This window comes from Gymnoscopelus braueri (assembly GCF_963280865.1).
Source record: "Gymnoscopelus braueri genome assembly, chromosome: 6".
Classification (NCBI taxonomy): domain Eukaryota; kingdom Metazoa; phylum Chordata; class Actinopteri; order Myctophiformes; family Myctophidae; genus Gymnoscopelus; species Gymnoscopelus braueri.
Window position 1 is genome coordinate 13,677,194 of NC_137607.1, and position 17,933 is coordinate 13,695,126.

At 40.2% G+C, this 17,933-nt stretch overlaps 2 protein-coding genes across 4 annotated transcripts in view; both read left to right on the top strand.

Moving 5' to 3' along the window:
* Positions 1-6,882: 6,882 nt before the first annotated feature.
* Positions 6,883-14,132, top strand: sft2d2a (SFT2 domain containing 2a). Of its 2 annotated transcripts, XM_080430184.1 has the most exons (9): positions 6,883-7,006; positions 7,637-7,726; positions 9,412-9,497; positions 10,072-10,153; positions 11,558-11,593; positions 11,940-11,998; positions 12,110-12,139; positions 12,244-12,327; positions 13,517-14,132. In XM_080430184.1, the coding sequence occupies exons 1-8, from the start codon at positions 6,941-6,943 to the stop codon at positions 12,281-12,283; spliced, it is 489 nt and encodes a 162-aa protein (XP_080286310.1). In that variant the 5' UTR covers positions 6,883-6,940; the 3' UTR covers positions 12,284-12,327; positions 13,517-14,132. The 2 variants fall into 2 exon arrangements, with proteins under 2 accessions (XP_080286310.1, XP_080286311.1); XM_080430185.1 differs by lacking the exons at positions 7,637-7,726; positions 13,517-14,132 and having other exon boundaries at positions 6,889-7,006; positions 12,244-13,508.
* A 377-nt stretch (positions 14,133-14,509) lies between these two features.
* The window catches only part of chd1l (chromodomain helicase DNA binding protein 1-like), a 32,343-nt gene continuing 28,919 nt past the window's right edge, over positions 14,510-17,933 (top strand). For both annotated transcript variants that reach the window (XM_080430160.1, XM_080430161.1), the window contains exons 1-3: positions 14,510-14,675; positions 16,242-16,354; positions 17,281-17,387. In XM_080430160.1, the coding sequence (XP_080286286.1) occupies positions 14,570-14,675; positions 16,242-16,354; positions 17,281-17,387 (326 nt within the window). In that variant the 5' untranslated portion in view covers positions 14,510-14,569. The remainder of the gene's footprint in view (positions 14,676-16,241; positions 16,355-17,280; positions 17,388-17,933) is intronic.

A 17,933-nucleotide genomic window follows, 5' to 3' on the forward strand; every position in this document is an offset into this window, starting at 1 on the left:
CTGGTCTTTATTTAAACAGTTACTTGTTGTTTTTCACACACACTGTCCATTCAATTCACATCTACTCACATGTTTCTCTAATCTACAAGGGTTTATTCAAAGGTCAAGCCACAGTCCCACATAATAACCACGACACGCTGCTTGAAAAGTTACACAACAATACTGGAATACACTGATAATAAACGTACAGTAGGTAGGTAAGGTAACAAAATCAATCACTACAATCTCTGTTCAGGTATTAAATTACAGTCATCATTGTAAAACCATTTCTTTTTTAAATAGAAAGCCAGCTCTGCAAGTATCTGAAAGGAATTCATGATCTAATGACATACTGTAGGTCATGAGATGAATGACAGAGAGACGTGATTTGATGCTCATAGTAAAACTAGAAAATACTGTTCCTGAAGAAACAGTGTGGGCTCACTATTATGTTGGTACCCAGTAATAGTGGTTACTGGTTAGAATATTGGTAGTGTTAAGTATTAATAGTGTTAAAGGGATATTTCACTTTCAAACATGTTTGGGCCATTTTAACATCTACTCAGGCTTTTGTGAGCACCCCAGACAGTTTTTAAGTTGCTTGATTCAATATTTTGATATTTCATATTCATTTTCTCAGATACGCCCCCTTCCTATACAAACCCATTGTAACTTCAACCTCCTCTTCAGGCTGTTGTGGGAACAGCGTAGAAGCCTCCTAGAATTAGAGTAGTGGAAGGTGATGGTGGTGGTGGTAACTGATCCTGGTGTAGTGGCTGCTGCTGCTGGGAGATGTGGAGGTCTTGTGTAGTGATGCCGCACCCCACAGTCATACCAGACAGCTCACCATAAAGTGGTGGTTGTGCTGATTGGAGGCCTTGTTCTGGAGGTCGACCCCCTTCTTCTCCAACACCACCACACCACCATCTCCCCTGCAGCCCCAGCCCCAACGGGGTTGGATCTCATAGTTAAGGAGGACCAGGTCGGTCCCAAACGCTGCTGCAGTTCCCCCTGAAAACGTCATCTAAGATGAATGCCATGTCGGAGACACCGTGCAAGGATATCTGTACCGTGAGAATCACCAGCACGGGGATTTGGATCCCATCCGTGCCACCTTGTTGCAGCTACAGTACCTTTCACTGTCACTTTTACTAGAGACTTGGGTGTGCACTTATCTGGATACCGGGTGTGTAGATTTGCATACTTGGCATGCAGATTTGGACACTGGGGGTCCAGATCTGGACACTGGGTGTGCAGATTTGGACACTGGGTGTGTGTCCTTGCACCACAATGTTGTGTCCTTGCACCATGATGTTGTGCCCACCATGGCCCACGGTGTTGTGACCTTGCTGCTCTATTGTGTTGTGGATGCTGTGTCCTCCTTGCACCATTATATTGTGGCCTTGCAGCACGTTGTTGTGGGTGTTGTGGCCTTGCAGCACAGTGTTGTGGCCTTGCAGCACAGTGTTGTGGCCTTGCAGCACAGTGTTGTGGCCTTGCAGCACAGTGTTGTGGTGTTGCGGAAACAGCCTTCTCTGTTTGTGTCCTTGCACTACAGTGTTGTGGTTTGGCACCACGGTTTTGTGTTCTTGTACTACAGTGTTGTGTTCTTGCACTGCAGTGTTGTGGTTTTTCGGCACAGTATTGTGTTCTTGCACTACAATGTTGTGGTGTTGCGGCACAGTGTTTTGTTCTTGCACTACAATGTTGTGGTTTTGTGGCAGCAGCTTTCTCTTCTGTGGGTAACGCAGGAAGCTGCACGACATGCTGCTCTTGAAGATGCCACCGACAAACATGTGGGCGTGCTCGGGGTTGATCTGCCAGTAGCCTCCTTTCCCGCCCTTGTCTTGCTCCTTGTAGACCTTCATGAAGCACCTGTTTACTGACAAGGTGTGACGAATGGAGTTCTGCCAGGTGTAATTCTTTGGGTCTCTGTAAAAAGGGAAATTGTCCATCATCCACTTATAGATGTTGGAGAGAGTAATTTTGGACTGTTTGTTGGACTGTATGGCCCTGTATATGAGAGTGGCGTAGGAATAAGGCGGTCTGACGGAGGTATCAGGGCTCCCAGGGGGCAGAGGCATTCTGGTGGCAGCTTTGTCCCCAGCCAGAGGGTGTAGAGGTAGTCTGAAGGCAGCTGTGTCCTCAGCCAGCGAGCTGGATGGAGAGTCGGACGGGCAACTGGCGACTCCATTCCTCTCTGGGTCCTCACAGGCGGGAATGGAGAATTTACTCAGCCAGTTGAGACTTGTTAGGCTGTCATCTATACTGTAGTGAACCGTGTCAGTTTTAATATGGTCTTCTGGGTAACCAGGCAGGGATTTCTCCTGTTTAATCATGGTTGCCATGTGCAGCATTCTGAAAGTATGCAAGGAAACAGTAGTGTAAATCAGCGATCAAAAGGTTTAGCTTTGTAGCTAAGCTAACCGTACTGTGAGATGATGGTGAAGATGATAGAGGCATAAACACAGCAGCTGCAGTCAGGTCTCTGTCTCCTTGTACACTGACTGACTTCTGTTGACTGTCTGCCTTTTAAACAGTAACACTGCCCTGTCACAACTACGTACGTCACGTGACAGGGGGTTAGTTTGTGTATTGATATGCAGCAGGATGCCATGGTTACCATGCACACGCATGCATAAGTGGCTCTTCAATTCAAATCAAACACCCGCCACGTCACTGCTATACGTGACGTCACCGCAGCTATGACTCATAGGCCTACTGCTTAATTCAAATTATGCTTTTTATGCCTTATTTTCGTGTTTTGTATGCATATTACCTGCATCCTACACTTTTACAGTGGGAGAGTTGCTATATAAACCGCTAAAAACTTCCAATCTACAGCAGAAGAGTAATGCAGCCTATACAGTGGTGGAAGAAGTACTGATATGTTTTACTTAAGTAAAAGTATCAATACTGCAATGCAGAAACACACACAAGTAAAAGTCCGGAATTCTAAATTGTATCAAAATGTACTTAAAGTACCAAAAGTAAAAGTACTCATTATGCAGAATGTCCCATTTCATAACATTTCAAATATATAAAACATATAAAAATAATTTGAAAATAGCAGATCTACAAGCTCACAATGCGTCGCATCGTGACCTTGTCGATCTACTATTTTCAAATGGCCGAAATGTATGAATGTGAAATGTAGCCTAATATGTTATTGTTTGTTGATGTTTTGTACAGTAGCAATTGTTTGTAAAGATGCCTGCTCCACTTGGCCCCGGGCGGCCCTGACCCTGCCGCTGGTTCTAGTTTGTGAAGATTAAGACCAGAGGTTCGGGACGCTATGGAGCATTCACACCTACGTCGCACAGCTGATCCGACCAATATGCCCATATATGGAGATCTCTTTATCCGTCGGTCCTTGTCCATATGTAGGTCGCTGATGTCATCAGTATATATATGCCTATATATGGGTATGCCCACTTTTGTACCCATATATGTAGGTCACTGATGTCATCAGTATATGCCTATATATGGGTATGCCCCCTTTTGTGCCCATATATGGAGCTGCCCGATGCCATAAGATAATCCATGACCTGTTGACTTTGCTGTGATGCTTTTATTGTTTTATTGCATGTTTATTTTGTGGTTGTTGTATTGTTATTTGTATGTTGTTTCATATGTTGACAAATTGGCAAACTACATGTATCTGTTGTTTTATATCTTGGCAAACTATACATGAGAACAATGAATAAACATTCAGTTTTTAAGGCATCTGAGCCATATGTGGCCAAGATCTGGCAACCAGATCTGGCCCTCTAGAGTGCCGTCCAGCATTTTTGGATGTGGGATGAATGTACAGTAAGTGGTGTATGTGTCCCGGCACTGAGCCACACCCATGTCGCTACGTGGGACCTTACTGTGGCTGCTGTCGCTGCTCTCGGTAGAGTGCTTGCGTTTGAGCGTTGTGCTCATCCCAACACTGCCGGCGTCACGGCCTTGCGGAGTGTAGTCGTGGTCTTGAAGCACGGCGACGTTTCCTTGGCCTTCATCCGCAGTGGCGTAGTTGTGGTCCGGCAGCTGCCTGCTGTGTTTGAAGTGCAGGTAGCTCAGAGACATCCTCCTGCCCTTGTAGACGCCGTCGGCATCAACAAACCTGTCGGCGTACTCTGGGTTGATCTGCCAGTAGCCTCCTTTCCCGCGCTTGTCCTTCTCCTTGCTCACCTTCATGAAGCCCTTGTTTGTCGACAGGTTGTGGCGAATGGAGTTCTGCCAGCTGAGCTCTGTGAGCTGCCTGTAATAAGGAAATGTGTCCGTGATGTAGTTATAGATGTATGAGAGGGTCACTTTGGACTGTTTGCTGGCCTGTATGGCCATGCAGATCAGTGAGGCGCAGGAATGAGAAGGTCTGATGTTGGGGTTGTTGTAGTCCTCCTTCACCGGTGGACTCATGGGCTGATGGGGAACATATGGGTACCGACTGTGGGAGATAACCGGGCACCCCGGGTGTACAGCAGCCAGTGGTTGGGCGAAGGACGGGAAACTGGCTATCCTGTTCCCTCTCTCCGGATGGTCTACACTGGCAATGCCCAATGTTGGCAGCCAGTGGAGGCTGGTGAGGCTGTCATCTAACTGAACCTTGGCAGTTGCCTGGTCCTCTGCTGGGACCAGCCATTTCTCTGCACACGTGGTGTTTGCCATGTCTAGCTTGTGGACTTTATGCAAGTAGTTTGGAAGGTTCAGATGTTTCCCTTCCTTAAAAGACGATGATGATGATGGAGAGATGCTGAGCTGCTGCAATCAGTTATCTCTCTGACTGACACCTGTTTGTTGGCGCTCTGCCTTTTATAGTGCAAAATCGCTATGGCGCTCACTGCCACGTCACCGTGACGCACATGACTCGTTGGGCGCGCCTTTAGGTGCACCTCGCGACGTAATGTTTGTTGAGGTTGCCATGGTTAATCCCTTTAATGCCCATATATGGAGGTCGCTGATGTCATCAGGATATACCCATATATGGGCATGCCCCTTTTTGTGCCCATATATGGAGCTGACTGATTTGTTTGCGCTACGATGCCATGGTGACACATTGAGGTTACAGGTTAGACAGCACACTCCATATTTGGGCGTAGCTACATTGGGAACTCCTTAAAGAGGCTGTGCGCGTGACATCATCGTACCCCGTAAGTTGTGCGGGAACGCCTACTGAGTGGAAAAAAACAACTTTCTGGCCTTGACAGCCCATACATACAAACAGAAAAGTCCTATGTGATTGTATTGAACGGCGTTAAACTCACCAACATGGCAGCTGTACAGAAAGCTTGAATTATCCTCTTTCTATCTGCAAGTTTTTGTTTAATAAAAATCCACCGTAGACATGTTATTCTGTCAATAAATTCCGTGCAGGTGATTATTTTTCTGAGTGTCAGAGTGTGGAAGTGCTCGTTTTCAATAATGCAACGTCTTGCTGCCTCCTGCATTGTGTGCAATTTAGAAACCAAGGCGTGTCCCGGTGGAAAAGTGACGCATGTGCATACTCTCTATATGGTTATGGCTGTGTCATAGTGACATGAGTGTGATAACGTGGTCTGCCGGCCTGGTCCTCCCCTCCCTTTGCCCACCTTTGTTGTTACATCATGGCAAGGTAACTACACAACCCAAAGCTCTACCAAAGTGGTCTTGCCCTTTAAGCCATTTTTATGAGATAATCCATGACTCATTGACTTGCTGTGATGCTTTTATTACTGTGATTGATTTAATTTATTATTTTGTTGCATGTTTATTTTGTGGTTGTTTTATTGTTATTTGTATGTTGTTTCATATGTTGACAAATTGGCAAACTACATGTATCTGTTGTTTCATATCTCGATCATACTTTTTACTTTACCGGAGTATTTCCAGTTTTCAGTGTTTCACTACATCTCAGAGGCAAATATTGTATTTCTACATTGCAGTATTGATACTTTTACTTAAGTAAAACATGTGAGTAGGCCTTTTTTCACCACTGGATGATAGATAGGCTATTATTTTGATGCAAATACCTTTGTACTATACTCAAGTAAAAAAAAAAAAAAGTCAAGTATGAATATATTGTCGTAGTCTCCACCTCTTAACAACCTTTGGTGGTTTTCTACCTCTTAATAATCCCATCATCTCTATACTCATCATTAATAGACTTTCATTAATACTGTGCAGTATGCAGCTACTAGCCTATACCTCCGGTCAATGGGATCTATCCTTCTTCTGGTTCTACCTGTTTACTGGTCCCATGGGCCGGCAGGTTAGTGACGTGGCTGATTGGAGGAGGAGTGACCCAGAGCAACAGGAGGCAGGAGCAGCCAGTTGCCATGTCTGCTTATTATAAGCAATTTTGGACTTTTCTTCCTTTAAAGTTTTTTTTGGGGCTTGTTTCATTAGTGTAGTCGCTTATTTGGCCTTGTTTCCATTTTTTTTCATTGTTGTTTCGTCTGTTTAAACCAGTGGTTTTCAAACATGTTCATGTCAAGGACCCCCAAATTAATATTTGTCCACAGACCCCCATCTGGAAATATTTTTGTGCCAGGGATGCCCATACAAAATTTGTGTATTTAAAAATGTTTCACAAACATTGAACACGTTTCACTTTTCCCCCCAAGATTATTTTATAAATAGCAGATCTACAAGCTCGAATCGCGACGCGTTGTGAGCTTGTAGATCGGCTATTTTCAATCAGCCAATGTATACGGATTTAAAGTGCTCATGACCAACTAGGTCGCTTCTTTTGGGCTTGTTGTCATGAACAAGGTTGCTTATTTCTCTCGCAAAATGGCAACACACAGGTAGCGCATAATTAAGTTCTACCTGTGTTGACTGGTCCCATGGGCCAGCAGGTTGGTGACGTAGCTGATTGGAGGAGGAGTAACCGGGAGCAACAACAGGTAGCCCATGAATGAAGCCCATAATTAAGGCTCACAGCCTCACACAGGTGAGGCAGACAGAAGGCACTAGTCTGTGAGGATCTGGAACTATAATGGACAAACTAAAGTCTGTGATCAGTGGGCAGGAGGCACGCTCACAAGACCGCACTATATTACAGGTAAACATCTGCTTTATTTATTATGTCATGAACAGTGGTGGAAAAAGTTCATTTTTGTTTTACTTAAGTAAAAGTATCAATACTGCAATGTAGAAATACTCTGTTACAAGCAAAAGTCTGGAATTCAAAATTTACTTGAGTAAAAGTAGAAAAGTATTGGTATAAAAATGTACTTAAAGTACCAAAAGTAGAAAGTACTCATCATGCAGAATGTCTGCAAGTTTTCACATGTATAAAATGTATACAAATCTTTTGAAGCAGATCTACAAGGCTATTTTCAAATGGCCAAAATGTGTATAGGGCTGAAGTGGTTAATGTATGTTTTGTAATAATAATCAAAATCTACAAAGTAACTAGTAACTAAAGTTTTCAAATAATTGTAGTGGAGTAAAAAGTACCATATTTGCCTCAGAGATGTAGTGTAGTAAAAGTATTAAACTGGAAATACTCCACTAAAGTAAAAAATACCTCAACATTTTACTTAAGTACAGTACTTGATATCCAACCAGTGTCCTTAATGTCCTTAGTTACTTTACACCACTGTCATGAACACAGTTACATATGTGTGATCCACTTCTGACAATAATAATACAACAAACATAACAAATGTGACAACTTATTTTTTTGTAGGTTGCCGATGAAGCGTCCACTCTAGGCTGGGGAACACGTGTGAAGGGCTTCGTCGGTTGTTTTGTGATCGGGGTGGTGTGCACAATATTGGTAGGTAATGTATTTAATACTGATTATTAGTTACAAATCTAATAGTTCCATCAGCTTTACGCACATATGCAGCCAGGACAACACGACTAAGAGCTACCAATGCTGTTCTACTGGTTTATCTCGCTTTGAGGAATGTCTTTTCCATTGTTCTGTCTCTGAAACTGCCTTCTATTGAAAGCCATGCTAAGATGGGGATTTTCAACAGTGGTGGAAAAAGTACTCGCAGTCTTTATTTAAGTCAAAGTATCAATACTGCAATATAGAAGTACTCTGTTACAAGTAAAAGTCTGGAATTCAAAATGTACTTGAGTAAAAGTACAAAAGTATTGGCACCAAAATGTACTTAAAGTACCAAAGGTTAAAGTACTCACTATGCAGAATGTCCCATTTCAAGTTTTCAAATGTATAAAAAATCTTTTGAAAATAGCAGATCTACAAGCTCACAATGAGCTTGTAGATTGGCTATTTTCAAATGGCCGAAATGTACATAGGGCTGAAGTGGTTAAAGGGACACTTCACCCAAACAAAAACTTTGTTTCAATGGAGACTTGAATTCAAGGATATTTTTTAGTTTTTGTCTCATTCCAAGACAATAATTTGATGACCAGCGGACCGGTAGGCAGCGGTTCCGGTAGGAGAAACAACAAGTCGTTGTGTCTCCTACCGGAACCGCTGCCGGTCATCAAATTATTGTCTTAGGAATGAGACAAAAAACTAAAAAAATATTCATGAATTCAAGTCTCCATGGGGTGACTAATCAATTGAAACAAAGTTTTTTTTGGGTGAAGTGTCTCTTTAATGTATGTTTTGTAATAATAATAAAAATCTGCAAAGTAACTAGTAACTAAAGTTTAAAAAAAGAATTGGGTTAAAAGTACAATATAGTAGTAAAAAGTATTGGAAATTGGAAATACTCAAGTAAAGTACAAATACCTAAGTTGTACTTAAGTACAGTACTTGAGTATATGTACTTAGTTACTTTCCACCACTGATTTTAAACCTTTTTTAATTTCATGGAAGTTATGAAATGATTTAGGTCACAGAAGAACATAGCCTACATTTGATACAAATTTTATTTTCTCTTGGCAGTGGCAGACCCCAATCTGTAAAATCCTCAGTGCTAATTTAACTCTTGACTCTCTGATACTTTGAGAACTTGACCTTTGGCTGTACTTGATCTGCTCATTTTTCTCTGTGCACCAAACCACTTAGACGGAAATAGCCGATCTACAAGCTCACACCGCGTCTTCGACGCGTTGTGAGCTTGTAGATCTGCTATTTTCGGCTAATGTTCCCCCCAGAATAGGGCCCGAGGGTTCAAGTGGACAAGAGGTTAATGTAAAAATAAAACAAATAGTCCCTCTCACACAAAGATTTGGCGGACCCCCTGCAGTATCTCTGAGGACCCCCTAGGGGCCCCGGACCCCCCGTTGAAGACCCCTGCATTATAGCATAACATTTTTATCACGCAGCAGGTCATATGAATTTACAAAATGCAAAACCATTGGAAAAAACGCCTAAAATCCCTAACAAATATCAAACCATAAAAGACCAAATTGAAGTGCATCACTAGCCTGTAGCTTGGTCTCTCATGTTGAAAACCAGTGAGTGCTTTATATGACGATAAGTTAAATAAAGTACAGTCCCAAATCAATTTGACATCTTCATTTTCTATCTTCATGCAGGGAGTATGTCTGCTCTTCATCCCCAAAATTGGAATCATTCTCTTCATAGTGCTGTACACGCTTGGTAACATCTGTTCCCTGTGCAGGTAAGACTCCAATTTTGAGGATTTTTTACTTTACTGGAGTATTTCAATTTTTCTATACTTTTACTTCTACTCCAGTACATCTGAGACAAATATTGTACTTTTACTCTTTTACAAAAAACAAAAAAAAAGGAATATCCTCACACAACAATTATTTGAAAACTTTAGTTACTTTGTAGATTTTGATTATTATTACAAAACACACATTAACCACTTCAGCTCTATATACATTTCGTCCATTTGGACGAAATGTTCGTCTACAAGCTCGTCTACAAGCTCGTCTACAAGCGATGCGACGCATTGTGAGCTTGTAGATCTGCTATTTTCTAAATATTTTTATACATTTGAAAACTCTGAGTACTTTCTACTTTTGGTACTTTAAGTACATTTTGATACCAAAACTTTTGTACTTTTACTCAAGTAAAATTTGAATTCCGGACTTTTACTTGTAACAGAGTTCCAGTGGTGGAATATTTTCCACCACTGGAAAACGCTACATCATCACACAACCACTGATAAATTGTGAGTGTTTGTTTCCGGGAAGGTTTTGACTGCTTTGTGATTTTTGTCCCAACAGCACAATGTTTCTAATGGGACCCATGAAGCAGCTCAAAAGAATGTGTGACAAAACCAGAGCGCTGGCCACCGCCATCATGCTTGTGAGTGTAATACTAGTGTTACTTATTTCAGTGGTCCTCAAACATTTTCAGGTCACACGGACCCCCAAATTTATATGCATTTGGCTGCGGACAAGAGTTTGGATGTGTACTGTTCCAGGGGACCCACGTAAGATTTGTGCTGTTAAAATGTATGTGTCATTTTAGATTTATTTGGCTATTAAAAAATAGCAGATATACAAGCTCATAGCGCGGCACCGAGTGCGAGGGCACTGAGCTTGAAGATCTGCTATTTTCTTTTTTATTGTGAAAGTTTATGCAAATCTTTGAATATATATATATATATATATATATTAATTATTTAAAGCGAACATTTTAACTCAAATCTTTCCTTCTGGGGATTCTACTCTGCTACTCAAACTCTTCATGTCAAGGACCCCCAAAATATGTATTTGGCCGCGGACCCCCATCTCAAAATATGCAGTTAAACAAATTATCTCTCTCTGAGATTTAAACATATTTTCACGATTTTTCAAAAGTGCCGCGCTATGAGCTTGTAGATCTGCTATTTTTGAATAGCCAAAGAAATAAAATGACACAAGATGCGTTCCTGGTCTTAATGGGTTAAGGAGGGTACCCTCGGCAGGGACCCTCATAAGAGAAGATTTGTCAACATTTGTTAACATCAACGTTTTTAGAAAGTAGCCGTAAGTGTTTAAACTGTTTTGCTGTGGACCACCTGGAACCTTTGAGAAGCAGGGCCTTAAACAACAGGCCTCGCTGAACAGACCTTAGAACAGACCTTAGTGTGTACCGCTGTCTGTTTTTTTCTGTTGTCAGTGCTGTTGTATGGCTGTCGCATGCGTCGAACAAGAACAGTGCTATGGGAAATTTGCCCCAATGGGAGTATAAAGTCTCATAGTTTAGGCACCCTGTAATATTGAATGCCCTCCAACGTCAAATAGACTGACTACCTAGAACCTGCACTTGGATTTCATAATCACGGTGTGATTTCATATTGAGTTGGGAGAAATGTTTGCGCTCTTTGTTGAATTGTCCACAAAAGGTTTTTGGTCAGGTGTGTGAGCCAAACAAAAGTCTAAATGAATGAATGTCTTAATTCAATTTGATGTCACATGTTTACACCAGCTATGAAGGAGTGGGGTCAATTACTTTTTGATAGATCAGATACATGTTTAGTTTTTTAACCGAAACATGTAGTATCTGTTCCCAGTCCACCTTTACACCCTTTTTGGCAGCACTTTTTGATTTAGTCCTATGGATCATTAAAGAATGATACTTTAGCATCTGCCAAACCTCTGTGGACATTCCCTTATGTTGGTGTGTGAGCATTCCTTGTCGTCTTGGTTAATTTCACATTGTAAATTAAAATGCAGACTTAAAGTGTTAATCTAGTTGCTCATGCTTTCTCATTCATTTCTTTAGACTTGTCTTGTGCTGACTCTCTGTGCAGCGTTCTGGGTGAGTAATCCTACATTTTATGCAAATATAAGCCAAGTGCTGTTTTATGCAGATATTATAGAGTGATCTATTGACTCTAGGACAGGCAAATATGAGGATTAATATCAATGTTGTGATATGAGACTTTATTTTGGATGTAATATAATGGCATATCTGTTTTTTTCACTTAAACCTTATGTTATGCTTAAGTGATGTGAGCATGTATATCGGCCATTTCTGAACATTTTAGAAAAATGTAAAAGAAAATCTAACGTCACAAATATGAATTGAAAAATAATTGTGATATTTGATTTTGTCCAGATCATCTAACTTATATGCTTGCATCACTGATGTCTTTCTCTTACAGTGGAAGAACTTTGGTCTGGCTTTGTTATTTGTTATTCTACAATGCTTTGCATTTGCCTGGTGAGTAACACTTTTGCCTCATTTACTTTTAAAGGTTGTATTCACGTTTTTACATTACAACTTCAACAAAAAGTCACCTTGTGACACAACAAATCCTTGTTTTGTTTTCAGGTATGGCTTGTCGTACATCCCATTCATAAGGTTTGTTAGCTTTCACGTTATTTATTCAAAGCTACGGAATAAAAGCACAACATACAACATCCATAATTCTCTGCCCTAACGTATGTGTTTCAATGACTTCCCAGGGACGCGATACTGAAGGTTCTTTCATTTGCAGTTAAGTGACACGGTGTCACTGGGATTAGACATGAAGGAGTCTTTAATGACAGGTGGGTTTCCTGTTGTTTGGCTGTTTGTTTTTTTCCAAGGATGGCTGGGAAAGAGGAGTGCTTGTTTTTCTTAACTCGACGTCCTTGATTTCTAGAACCCTAGCGCCCCTATTTTGTGGGAACATTCAGCAAAACTATCAGCTCTACAAGCTCCACAGTGCGTGGCATTGTGACACTTTGTGAGCTTGTAAGTAGAGTGCCTATTTTCATGAAGATATTTAGTGTATGGCAAAAACAGGAGGGGGCCTAGTATAGAGCCCTGGCAGACTTCTGATCAACTAAGTATATAGGGTGTAAGTAGTTAAATCACTTGACAACAAGGCAGGCAAGACAGTGAAGCTCGCAAGGCGTGCCTGAGCGAGCTGCAAGGCTGAAGTTTGAGCAAACTTGTATACCAATTCAACCATCCTAATACTTCTTCAGAATATTATGGGACAGTCGCTGAGTGCGCTGTCCGATTTGGCAAAATTCAGTGGTGGTAAGTATCAATACTGCAATGTAGAAAAACTCTGTTACAAGTAAAAATCAGGTAATAAAAATTTACTTGCGTAAAAGTACAAAAGTATTGGCATCAAAATGTATGTTTTGTAATAGTAATCAAAATCTACAAAGTAACTAGTAAAGTTTTCAAATATTTGCAGTGGAGTAAAACTACAATATTTGCCTCTGAGATGTAGTAAAAGTAAAAGCATTAACATTTGTAAATACTCCAGTAAAGTAAAAGTACCTCAAAATTGTACTTAAGTACAGTACTTGAGTAAATTTACACAACTGGCAAAATCGAAGTCGTAGTAGACAGAATTGTGTATCACGTGAATACCAGCCATCCTGGGGAAAACTGGGTGCCTCTGAAATGGACTGAGCTCTGAGTCAATTAACTCCTTGAGACTGTCCTATTTTATCTATCTTCACTGTAATATCATCAGTATTCATTTAACTTTGGGAGTATACACTGAGTTAAAATGATAAATTAACTTAGAATTGTACTGTGTTGAAATAAGTTTAACCGGTGTTGTAATATTAAATGTTTCTTATGTTTATGTCCATTTAATTCAGCTTCCTGTGATGTTTGTACTGCTTCACATTGTGGCTCAACATTAATAAATGTGAACTTGATGTAGCAGTAATAAGGATATGTTGATGTGTCTGTATTTAAACAATCAGCTTCTCTCATTCCTCCTCTCTTCAGGTCTGGGTCTGGGTCTGGGTCTGGCAACTAGACCCAGAACTGTCAGGTCACCCATTGCAACTATGAGAATAACATAGAATCCCTTGTCTTTCTGATTCAGAGCTGACACTACACAGGTCCCATCTTAACCACTTGAACCCCAGCTTCCATATTTTGGGGAGAACATTTAGTCAAAAATGGCAGATCTACAAGCTCACAACAAGTCACTAAAGTCTACTCAGGGGTTACGTGGTGAAAAGGGGATGAAAACCAAGGGTGTATTTGTAGTTTGTTTTCCATTTTAATGAAATGAACACTCAGGATTTTGCAGTAAACTATTTTTACATGACCATCCATGTCAAATGTCATTTTGTGTAATGTGGATCATAATGATATGTGGATCATAATCATAATGATCACATTTAGTGAGTCTCTGAAGGCTTGGCCAACAGTCTGCAACTCCAATAGCACCCACAAGAGGTCAGCATTTTTGGTCAAATGGTGTTTTAGTCTTTTAGGGAAGTTATATCATATTCATTTTATTTAATAAAAAAATATATATATTTTCTGTGTGAAGCACATGGAGTGCACTTTGTATGAAATAAACAGCAGTATATAAATAAAATGTATGACTTTACTTGACTTTTTCTTTCATAGGTTATCTAGCAAAAACAATCTTGCTAGATAGTATACTATTGTTTAATTTGCTACTAATACTGTCAACAGTTTTGTTCTTTATCTCTTTAATACCATTCTTTTGTAAAGGTTATTGATCCTGTGGAGATGACATGTTATTCACTTGTACATTTAAACATGCACGCAATAAAAGAAAACAAGGTTTTATTTCTGTGATTGATAACAAGCCAGAACGTGCGGCGAAAATGTCAGATCTACAAGCTCACAACGCGTTGCCATGCGACTTGTTGTGAGCTTTTAGATCTGACATTTTCGCCGACTTCCTACTAGTGTGACGTCACGTCACGTGACTAGGAAGTATACCGCGGGAGATAAACATTGGCGCGTTGTGTTGTGTCTGGACGTGTTTCTATAAACTCATATTAAACATTAATAAACATGTCTAGTTTCTATGTGAGAGTACAGAAACACAACAGCGTTACAGCTACTAAGCAAAAGAAGAAGAATGTTTCTCACAAGGATCTGGAACAGTGGGGTTTACAGGGTTTGTAGATCTGTTTATTCATCTTTATTTACATAATGTCCTACTGTAGTTTCTCCTGTAGTACTGTGGAAGAGATTGAGAAGTACTCGGATTTGTATGTATTGTATTACTTGACTATAAAAGTAACAATACCTCCATGTAGAAAATAAGAATTAAGCCTACTTTTTGCAAGTAAAAGTCATGTGAGCCTTAGAATCTAACTCTAATATTATAGCCTTAGATCAAGACTATCGTAGATGTATTTTATCGAGTCTGACTTTTACTTTCGTATCTACGAGAGAGTCCAGTTTTCCCTGGAATGCCACTAATAAAGACCGTATTTCTCCAAACATGTACAAATGCAAAATATAAGGTGCTTACCCGCTTACCCCAAATGTTAACTATGTGTCCGGCTTGTTTGTGCAATGTATTAGTCCATATTTTCAATAAAGAAGTGTGTTAATCCCGTCTGTGGCCGATTCTGTCCCAATGGGCGGTAGTTCCCAATGGGCGGTAGTGACGGGGCGCATCTGGTGAAAGCCGGAATTACACCCAATGTAAACAGGAAGTAAACGAGGGGGAGAAATGTCGTTTGGCCATAGACGGGATTAAAACATTTCTTTATTGAAAAATATGGACTAATACATTGCACAAATACTCCGGACACCTAGATAACATTTGTGGCAAGCGGGTAAGCACCTTATATTTTGCATTTGTACATGTTTTGATAAATAATACATTATCTGTCAGGTAATGTATGTTTTGTATCAATAATCTAGATGTGCAAAGTCACTAGTAACTAAAGCTGACAAACAATTGTAGTGAAGTAAAAAGTACAATATTTTCCTGTGTGACATGTAGTCGAAGTATCAAAACATGGAAATATTGAAGTACCTCAGCATTGTACATTGTACTTTACTTACAGAAGTACAGTACTTGAGTATTTAAGTACAGTACTTGAGTACTTAAGTACTGAACTTGAGTACTTAATTACTGAACTTCAGTACTTAAAGGGATATTTCACTTTCAAAAAAACTTTTGCTCATTTTATCGTCTACTCAGGCTTTTGTGAGCCCCCCAGACAGTTTTTAAGTTGCTTGATTCATTATTTAGATATTTGAAAAAAAATTAAATACATTAAAAAAATTAAATAAAATAAATGAAAAAAGTCATCGAAAAAACACGGCCCCCTCATGTATTAGGAGGGCAGGGTGAGTCACCAGAGCCAAGGACGGGTGTTTTTGATGAATCTAACGGGTTGAAATGGAGTTTGAAGTTATAATGGGTTTGTATAGGAAGGGGGCGTGTCTGATAAAATGAATATCAAATATCTAAATACTAAATCAAGCAACTTAAAAACGGTCTGGGGGGCTCTCAAAATCCTGAATAGACGATAAAATTACCAAAAGTTTTTTTGAAAGTGAAATATCCCTTTAAGTATACTGAACTTGATCACTTAAGCACCGAACTTGAATACTTAAGTACAGTACTTGAGCACTTAAGTAATGAACTTGAGTACTTAAGCACAGTACTTAGTTACTCTGCACCGCTGCAACCAACAGTATGTTTGAACCGTGTGTCCAACAGGGATCCAGCTGAGGCCCTATCAGCTGGATGGGGTTCAGTGGCTGATTGGTTGCCAGGACAACCAGGAGGGATGCATTCTGGGAGATGAGATGGGTTTGGGCAAAACCTGCCAGGTGTGTGATGATGATGATGATGATGATGATGATGATGATGATGATTATCAATACTGCAATGTAGAAATGCTCTGTTACAAGTAAAAGTCCAGAATTCAAAATGTTGTTTCAAACGTGTTGGTCATCAAAATAATTAAAGTTAGGGTAAGTGATATTTTTAGTTTTTTAGTTTTTCTTTTGTTAAAAGGTTAAAGTACTATATTCTGATAGTAATCATTGCTACAGAGCGTTTGTTCGGTCACAGGGGTCTCTCCAGCTCTTTAGTAAACAGAACATTTATACATTTTCAGGTAGGTGACAACATTTAAGCCAATCAGGAGAGAGTACTGAAAATGCATTTTCTGTTTAATAAATAGCTGGAGAGACATGGGAGACTCCTTTTACTGGACAAACACTGTATAGCAATGAGTACTATCAGAATATAGAGCTATTTAACACTTATTTTAACCAAAGTAAATCACTTACCCTACCTTTTAAAGTACCAAAAGTAGAAAGTACTCATTATGCAGAATGTCCCATTTCAGTTTTCAAATGTATTAAATGTATACAAATCATTTGAATATAGCAGATCTACAAGCTCACAACGCGTCGCGATGCGCAGCGTTGTGAGCTTGTAGATCGGCTATGGCCGAAATGTATATAGGACTGAAGTGGTTAATGTATGTTTTGTAATAATAATCAAAATCTACAAAGTAACTAAAGTTTTAAAGTAACTGTAGTGGAGTAAAAGTACCATATTTGCCTCTGAGATGTAGTGGAGTAGAAGTAAAAGTGTTGGAGTTTGGAAATACTCAAATAAAGTACAAATACCTATTTTTATTTATTTAATTACAGTACTTGAGTAAATGTACTTACTGTAGTTACTTTACAACACCACTGCTAAGAGGTTATCTCCTAAGTGTGTCCTTTCACTGTCTCCCCGACAGACTATTTCTCTGCTGGTCTACATGACAGGAGCTCTGCGGGACGAGGGTCCATTCTTGGTTCTGAGCCCGCTCTCTGTGATGGAGAACTGGAGACAGGAGATGGAACGGTAGTACTCACAAAGTCCAAACTCCTATTAACTCTCTCAGTGCCAAGATATCATTATCTGAAGATTTGCAGCTCCATCCACTCCTTGTTTAACTTATAACTGAAAAAGGCTGTAAAAAAAATTGCTGGCACAGTATGAACATATTTTTTTATTTCATTATTTGGCACTGAGAGAGTTAATGCTTTTACCTAAATGTTTTAGTAGTCTGTTAGGACTAGATACCGACTGATGACAGATTTTTGGGTCTGACTCCAATCCCAATGTTGGAGAGTCCTAGACCGTCCATTACCGATGTTTTGACCAATCAGGCTCTAGTTAGGTCACAGTCAACATAATCAAGTCCGCCGTAACCTGTGAAGACTCACCTCTTCAGACTCCACCTCAGCCCTTAGCACTTCACTCTCAACGTACCCCCTTCCTGACGCTATGGAACTATACAGAACCTTCGCCCTACTGGACTTGGGAAGCCCCTTCGGTGGGGGGCGTTGTCACATTCTAATACAGCCCGAAAACCCCATTCCAGCACCTGCCTCGTGGCGTGCCTCG